This window comes from Dendrobium catenatum, unplaced genomic scaffold, assembly GCF_001605985.2.
Source record: "Dendrobium catenatum unplaced genomic scaffold, ASM160598v2 original_scaffold_274930, whole genome shotgun sequence".
Taxonomy (NCBI): domain Eukaryota; kingdom Viridiplantae; phylum Streptophyta; class Magnoliopsida; order Asparagales; family Orchidaceae; genus Dendrobium; species Dendrobium catenatum.
The window spans coordinates 452,624-461,711 of NW_021593325.1; the positions used below are offsets into that span (position 1 = coordinate 452,624).

Here is a 9,088-nt window from a genome sequence, read left to right on the forward strand (position 1 = left end):
GGGATGATGGAACCATGGGATCTTGATCGGGTCCATCATCCATTCCCCCACCATCCGCTTTAAGTGCAAGATGGTACAATTTCTATTTTAAATATCAAATCTTTCGATTCTCTAAATTCCCAAAACTTCCAATCTTCAATACTCAAACCCATGCTGCTACTATATGCCTGATACTACGTATCTATGGATACAACGTATCCGATCGACGACTAGCCTTAATCGAAAGTTCTCTCTCGTTATCGGGAGGGGTAATTAACTATAGGGGCTTGCACCTATAGGAAACCAGAACTCAGATTATAAAGTCCTCACAAAATGAGGGCGAAATCTCTGGGTAGTGTCTTATCTACAAACTCATCTGCCTTCCAAAATTTACCCCGGAACTTATCCGTTATAACTCCCTCGCCGAATAAAAAGAAAAGAAAAGCGCGGCAGGGAGGCCGGGGCTGAATTTTCGGAGCCCACATTTAATTTGTGTGTGTATATATATATATATATATATGTGTGTGTGTTTTAAGATTTGATATTATAATGACATGTATAATGGATGTCCATATTCTATATTTTTAATAATAGGTGTTTCTCGTGTTCTTATTTTAATGTCTGTATTGCTTCATAGCTCAGCAATTTATTCATCTGAAAACACATCTTTTGCATTTTTTTATGACTATATGCATGCATCACAAACACTTCCATATTGACACACCCCTAATATTTTAAAGTTTAGGATTTGTTACCTAGATAACACATGTGTGAGAGCAAGTAAATTAGGTATAAATACGGGTTGTATTTTTTAAACGGCTTTGATTGGTAAAAAAAAAAAAATTCCCCTAAACGAGAAGGTGCTATGAAGACGATTGGTAGAAAAAATTTAGCGCCATATTTAATTGTGGTAAGGATTCATTAGAGAAAGTTTACTATTTGTATGAATGTATGCATATTCTATCTAGTTAAAATGGGTGATTGGATGTTGTCCTACTGATTTCTCTCATACTGCTTCTGGCATAGGCAATCCCTACCATTAATAAGCTGCTCAGCACTGCAATGCTTGTGCTGGCACCACAAGAAATTGCCATTATGTTGTAACGTAGCTTTTACATGAAGATAAATTTTCTCGTGTTCACATCATAATGATTCAGAGCTGGAACTAAGAATGCCGCTAAGTAGGGATATGCTTTCCCTGATCCTAGATGAATAGCTTACATTTTTTATGACTTATTGGTCTGATTTCTTAATTAGGAAATATTATTATCTCTTATTATTTTGGCATGGGTAAAGGTTTCTTTATCATGTCTATGGATAGAAACAGCTGAGGTATGTGGAATAGTCAAATTATCTCTTTTTATTGGTGAAGCATATTCTGGTATATTTTTTTAGTTGCAATGTTTTATTTTCAAAACCCAATTTCAACAAAGAAGATTAAAAACTTCTCTGTTCTGGAAGCATTAAATTAATCAGTTTTTTTCTCAAGCAGGTTTGTTGTATTACACGACTTGTGCCCCAAAAAGGCGTGCATCTTATCAGGCATGCGATATATCAGACAGTGGAGCTTGGAGGACAATTCGTTCTGCTCGGGTCCAGTCCTGTTGCACACATTCAAGTAACACCTCTTCTCTCAACAATATTTAGTTATAAATGGCAATTTAGATGAAGATGTTGATGCCTTTTGATCTTACTGGTATCTATAAAAATTAGAGGGATAACTAGATCTATAAAAATTCTCTTATTTCTCTGCCTGAATCCGTGGGTTGCATGTTTCCATTTCTGTTGTAATTCATTCCTTGTTGGATTCGCCAGCCTTCTTTCCTGCCCCGCTTAAATCTATGGGCTACATGTTTTTTGTTTCTTCTTTTGCCAATTATGCTACACTTGTCCATCTTCCTTGCATTATTCAATGCTCCACCTTAAATTGGTTGATAGAGGTCTACCATTTTTAATTTGTTTAGATTATTTTGAATGCGGGATTTTTATGCCCTTCAGTAAATATATTAACAATATGCAAATTAATACTCTCTCTTGTTTTTTTTTTTCTTTCATTAAATGTATCTTCACCTCTATATTTGGTTTGATTATATTATAGTGGATTGAGGACAGCACAAATGGCAAACTTATTTTCATAATTTATCCCTATAGGCTCTTCCCATTTAATTTTCAGATCTTTTAGTGTAATTTTAATCATAAAATTCTATAGATTTCTTCTGCAATTGGTCTAAACTTAAATTCTACACTTGATCTTGAGATCATGGGTTGTTTTTATTTCTCTTTGTTATGGATTTACTCCAAGTAATATGCAATAGGCTGAAGCTGGTCTTCTATCTACCACTAATCCCCTATAATCAATATCAATAGTCTTTTAGTTTTAGAGTTCCATGCCTTGTATAGAGAATCCCTTTTATAGGATTAGATTTTAAATATATGAGAACTTTATAAAGAGTATGAAGGTGATATTACTTTTGTTTATTTATGAATTGATTTATGAGCCTCATTGCTAATGTAAAATTTGGAAAAATACGAAATAATATTTGGACAAATATGAGATAAATAAATTAACACTATCATTGCTAGGTCCCAAATCCTATATGAAAAAAAGTAAAGGATTACATTAGGTAGTCAACAACCAATGTAAAACTTGTCAAATATTCATGACATGAATCATCTAATACATTGTGTTAATGTTAGGGCGTTCCTTGGAAGCAATATGCTATATGTCCTAAATATAGTGAGAAAGGTGTAAGGGTCGTTGCATCGGCCCCTGAGTGCTGTGTTAAATAGGCAAGGATTTCCACATCATGGATGGATATGGGCAAAGAAGCTAGTCCGCTGCACTAGAATTAGGATAAGAACTTGGAATATAGGTTCCCTTACAAATAAATTAATTGAATTAATAAATGTTTTATGCATTTAGGAAACTAAATTGGTTGGATAAGATGCTAAGGAGATTGATAGTTTAGGATTTAAACTATGGTATTTTAGTAGGAGTCGTAATATAAATGATATAGGTGTGATTATAGATAAGAGTTTGAAAATAATGTTGTAAACATTAATAAAATTGGAAATAGAATTATAGCTTTAAAGATTATTGTTGATATCAAGATTATTAATATTATAAATGTTTATGCTCATTTAAATCTGGTTGTGTTCAAAATTAAAATTTGTGAATGACTTAGAAGAATTAATACAAAATATACATATCGAAGAAAGAGATTTTATTGGATGATATTTAAATGGATATGTTGATAGAGAAGTAGATGATTTTAAAATTATTCATGGTGGCTATGGGTTTGAAGCGACCAATGAATTTGGTAATACCATATTAAATTTTGTTATAGCTTATGATTTTGTAATTGTTAATATCTTATTTACATCATTTATAAGAATAAATATAGTAAAACTTAGATTTATTATTTTATTATAAAAAATAAATCGTTTAGATTGCAAATATTGTAAAATTATTCTGAACGAAAGTTTATGTATCCATGATCATTTATTGATTTTGGACTTTAAGATGAAGATGCAGAATATACATCAACAACAACATCAAGCCTTTGTCCCACTAAGTGGGGTCAGCTATATGAATCCTTTTTCGCCATTGTGTTCGGTTAAAAGTCAAATTCTCAAAATAAAAAACAAAATCAAATGTAAAATGTAGGCTACAGATCTCTACAAAATACTAAAAGTCAACTTGCAAGGGATATAATAACCCATTGACCAATGTGTATGAGAAGGTTAGTGATGAATGCAAAGACACCCTACAATCAACATCGAAATACAAGCAAATGTACTGAGCTTGCAAGCAACGAAATTGATAAGGATAATCATGAATGTGCAACATGTCACTCACTAGCAAGGATCAAAGACCACGAGTAAGAGGCAAAAGGACTACAACAAATGCAAGCTCCTGCGAACTACTATAGGAGCCCCGTCGTATACACTACATGCCATCTACAAGCAAACACCGGATGGTATGCAGCAAATGCAAGTGTCTACGGGCTCTTGCAGAAGACCTGCTATATACACAAAACATCATCTATGAATAAAATGTCAAATGACTTCAATGAATGTAAATGCCTACGAACTGCTAGAGGAGGCCTGTTATACATTTAACATGTTGCATGCAGGAAAATGTGAAGAAACTGCAATAGATGCAAGCATATACAACCGACAATAGGAGGTTCGTTGGTGTATGACAGTCTACCTGTATAAAGCAGAAAATAATCTGCAATGATGTCACGCCACTGGATCCACAATATCCTTATAAGCGGACAGAAGGCATTTACAAACTCTCAAATGGGGCATTGTACACGTCCAAATAATAGTTGCCCATATACACTACAACATGTATACACAAACACAAAAATGCACATGCAAGCATGTAAACTTATATACATGCAATTATAAACCCGCATGTGCCCGACGAGCGTGTTAGGGTAACACGTCACATCTGAGGATGTTGCGCGGGTCAAACGATAAATTTAAGTTCAAGCCTGGTCCTACTATGTGGGTTGATAGGAGTCGATATGGCTCAAGCCATCAAACAAATATACGGTTGCAGTATCGACCATGATATTTGTTTTATATGTTCATGTTAGGTATTCAAGGTCTATGACAAGAGAAATCTATTAATAAAATCAGAAAATCCACATCGAATCTAATCCTCTATCGGCAAATAAGACATAGTTGATAAAGTTCAACCAATAAATAGAAAAACAAATGCACATAAGTCACCCCGATGATGGTCATGTTGAACATAAATCTCAACCAAATGGATCAATTCCAAATACACAAATACCTACAAGATTCAAAATTCAAATTTTCAAAAATCATCAAAAAATTCCAAGATTAAAATATTTAAAATTAAAATCTATCATTAACTAATTAAAGCAAAACTCATCCATTCTTCGCAATAGTTTGTCGATGTGGACAAGTTTGAAAATACACTTCAGCTCATAAAGTGCTAGTGTCGAGAATATCAGTAGGATTCATTCTCAAATTATCTCCTGCCAGTAAGGACGTAGCACAAATACACTTCACCTCTAACCAGCAGTTTTGCCACCAAATGGCACTGCAGGTAAACAATTATGGCTAGGCCCTTTGAATTAGGTGGTTTTGTCGTCACATAACACCACTAAATTGCGGTCATGGCCAGACCTCTTATGCTCCTCAATGGAACTAAATCCTTGATATATGAATAAATAGGGTATAATAGATAGGGTACAATGCCCTCTTTTAGCTAAGGTGGATTTAAATTTGTCTCTGTAAATAAACATCCAGCCATGTTTATAAGGTACCCTTGGACAAAGTAACCCATAGCTACCGACAAGGATCCTTCTGTCAGGTTGGGTTGATTACCTCCTCTGACTAAGTAGACAAGGGACAACGATGGCCCGGGACAACGAAACCATAGGATCTTTATTGGGGTTACATCCATTCCCCCATCATCCACTTTAAGTGCAAGATGGTGAAATTTTTAATTTTAAATATCAAATTCTCAAACACCTAAATTCATGTTGCTCCTATATGCCAAATAACATGTATCTTTACATATCTGATCGACGACTAGCCTTAATCAAAGCTCTCTCTTATTATCATGATGGGTAATTAACTATAGGGGCTTGCGCCTATAGGAAACCAAAACTCATATCTAAAGTCCTTACAAAATGAGGGCGAAATCTCCAAGTAGTGTCTTTTCTACAAACCCAATATGTTTTCCTAAAATTTATCCCGGAACTTAAAAGAGTTAAAACTCCCCTGAAAGCAGGGGAGGCCGAGGCGCGAATTTTCGGAGCTTACAGGGGCGTCCTCATTCGTCTAGTACCTTTTATCGGATCCAACTTCTAGGCAATTTCCTCTCCCCCTTCTACTCGAACAATCCTCAGTTGTGCTCATGTGTGTGTGTTAGGAGTGGGTGGGGTTTAAACTTGTGGGTAGGCTCTTCTATAATCTTAGGAATGAGCTTTTGGGTAAGGGCTCCTCCATTATCTTAGGAAAGACAGATGTAGGTGCCACAATTCTTGTTTGCTCCAATTGATCTGAGATCATCTCCTATGGGGTGTGCGTGTATGGGTGTCAATTTTAACCATTCAGGTTGTTAGGTCAAGTTCGAGTCTGGCTCAAAGCTGATCAAACCTGAATATGCTTGTTTTAAACCAAACTCATTTATCATACAATTTAAAATGTTTGACCCGATCTTGACCAATTTAACCCATTTATTATATGGATCGTGCAACTTTTAACATAAACACTATCTGTTTAACCTGAATCCAATCCATTTAACTCATATTTGAATAATAATTATATCAATTGCGAGTTTTTTGGGTCATCCTAAACTTGAATAAAAAATTAATCAGGACAAGATTTCGGACCCAAACTCAAACCAAATAATAAGCAGTTCAGCCCAAACTTGAACCATTTATTAACACCCCTAGGTGTGTCGGGACATCTAGTTCTTCTGCAGTTCTAACTCCAAGACAATTTCTTTCCCCCTTCTCCCAGCATGATCATTGGTTGTGCTGGGGTTTGTGGAGGTCTCCCTAGTGCTCCCTCGGCCATTGAAGTTGATGGAGAGTAGTTGGGTTAACTACGGGGATTTTTTTTTTCTAGTGAAACAACTCCCAGGGCGCCTTTCTTGGATACCATCATGCTTAAGGCTCGGGCTTTTATGTATGCGAACTACTGACCTTTTCTCGATATCTGTAATTTGTTTCCATTTAATGGTCCTATGCAAAAGCAGATATCAGTAATTGTTATAGAATCGAATGCCCATCTAACTCTCTGCCTTTGGCCCCCGCTTGCTTCTGTTGCTGAATTTTTTAAGTATGAGAGTGAAATATTTAATTATCGCCTATTTTTCTAATTCCTTATGTATTAGTTTTCTTGTGTTTTTTACGAGGGAACATATTTTAGAGTTCTTTGTAGAGACTTGAACAATCTGTAAGTTTAGTTTCCATTTTTCTTTTAGGTACCTGCCCACAAAATTCTGGTAAAGGCTTGACGCACTTTTTGTGTATAATCTCTAAGAATCGTTTTTATTACAGAAGATCTCTAACGATAATTTTTTATTACAGAGGGACTTCGAGGGTATAGCGAGCCATTTCAAGAACCATCCTCACGTTCGGTTACTACTAAAATATGATGATGCTCTTTCGCACATGATATATGCAGCATCTGACATGTTCATTATTCCATCGCTGTTCGAACCTTGTGGGCTTACTCAGGTTGTAGTCTCGCATGTTCAGAAACCTGTTAAGTTGGACTAATTCTAGCAATATTTTCCACTGTCAGACACAATTTTTCTCTTAAACCAGATTGGTTTTCTGTTGGATGATTTGCCTATTCCATCATTTGTTAATTTTCTTCGGCTATTAAACTTTTCTAAGAAGGTTGTGAGATCTTGCTTGAGAGGAAGAAGCACTTCCTCTTCTTGATCTTGAGAGAGGAGGGAGAGGGAAGGGGAGAGGGAGAGAGCTGAATTCAAAACTTTATTACTTGACCATATCTATTACAACCTATAAGGCCTTTATATATAGGCACAAAAGTAACATAACAAGCTACACAACTAGCTACACACATAAAATTAGGACCAATATCTAACAAAGGTGCATGGCATTCAAGCAAGAACGTTTAAGCCAATCTATTTTTCAATTCTAAGCTACTTGTTTCTTTGTTGATGGCAGATGATAGCTATGAGATATGGTTCAGTGCCCATTGTGAGAAGAACTGGAGGGCTTAACGATAGGTTGGTCGTGGGTGATTCATTTACTGAAGCCATGACAATCTTTGATGTCTAGCTTATTATCTGCAAGTTGTTGCTCATCCTTTTATGTTCTCTTCAGTGTCTTTGATGTTGACGATGATACAATTCCAGTACAATATCGCAATGGATTTACATTTCTGTCGCCAAATGAGCAAGTGAGGATTTCAAATCTGCTTTCTGCCGGCTTATAGAACCAAGCCTTCACCTTTTAATATTTTCCTACATGATCACAATTTTTTAGGATTTAAACAATGTCATGGAGCGGGCATTCAAGTACTACCAAAAAAGTCCAGAAAATTGGCAGAAGCTCGTTCAAAGGATTATGAGACTGGATTTCAGCTGGGAGTCTTCGGCCCAGCAATATGAGGAATTATATGAGAAAACTGTGACCAGAGCAAGAGCAGCAGCAAATGTTTAAACTCCTCTTTGCTTCTTTAATGATCACATGAAAGCAGATTGGGGACATTCATTTTTAAGCCTCAATGAAAAGTTGAGATACACTAAGCTGACATATTTGGATTTGAATTTATGAAGACTTCTGTCGTTAAGGAGAAAGCAGAATTTTAGGTTTATACTTATACAAGTGCTGGAACTTCCTTTCAAAAGGGAAAGGGAAAAGAACTTCTTACTGATTCGTGGAAGATCATTGGAGACTCAACGCGAAAAGGTGTAATTCTGCGCTCTGAATGCTAGATGGCTTGCAAACCTGGGATGCAGGTGCAGCTTATGTGAGGTTTGAGGTATTATTCTGGGCCTATTTTATCTGTGTTGATTGATCTATAATTTATTGTAAACTGTCAATCTCCAAAATCTAATGGTTCAGAGTTTGTAAATAGTAGATGGTTTCCTGATAAAATAACATAGTTTGAGTAATCTATGAGATGCTCAGATAGTCTTCCAGCTAGTAAGGCTATAAACTTGTTGAATGAAATTTAGGTTCTTCATATTAGTTTTTTTTTTTTTTTTTTTTTTTTTTTTTTTTTTTGATGGCTTTCTTTCTGATTCTTCAATCAGTTTTTAACATAAAAATTAAAAAATTACTTTAAGAAGCAGTAAGAAAGTCATCCCAAATGAAGCCTTAAATAGGATTAAAAATATTTGTTCAAATTTAATTTATTTAATTTATTTGGTTGGACAGAAAATAATACTAATTATCCAGTAAAATTTATTAAAATATATTGGAGGGCTGAATAGTATAGAAATATATTCTTATTGATGGTAGATCAAGCAGTTTTTATTTTTTTTTTTATTTGGTTTGATTAGTATAGACATATCCTTTAAAATACATCTGACGTAAAATTAGATGGAAATTTTATATTCTAATGAAACTAATGAATT

The 9,088-nt window shown here is 35.0% G+C and overlaps 1 protein-coding gene across 5 annotated transcripts in view; it reads left to right on the plus strand.

Moving 5' to 3' along the window:
* LOC110098702 (probable starch synthase 4, chloroplastic/amyloplastic) overlaps window positions 1-8,694 on the plus strand; it is a 43,619-nt gene extending 34,925 nt beyond the window's left edge. For 4 of the 5 annotated variants that reach the window (XM_028692780.1, XM_020825602.2, XM_028692779.1 and 1 more), the window contains 5 exons: window positions 1,472-1,597; window positions 7,062-7,211; window positions 7,671-7,732; window positions 7,830-7,905; window positions 7,992-8,694. In XM_028692780.1, the coding sequence (XP_028548613.1) occupies window positions 1,472-1,597; window positions 7,062-7,211; window positions 7,671-7,732; window positions 7,830-7,905; window positions 7,992-8,168 (591 nt within the window). In that variant the 3' untranslated portion in view covers window positions 8,169-8,694. The remainder of the gene's footprint in view (window positions 1-1,471; window positions 1,598-7,061; window positions 7,212-7,670; window positions 7,733-7,829; window positions 7,906-7,991) is intronic. The other variant, XM_020825603.2, reaches the window with a different exon arrangement.
* Window positions 8,695-9,088: the final 394 nt, after the last annotated feature.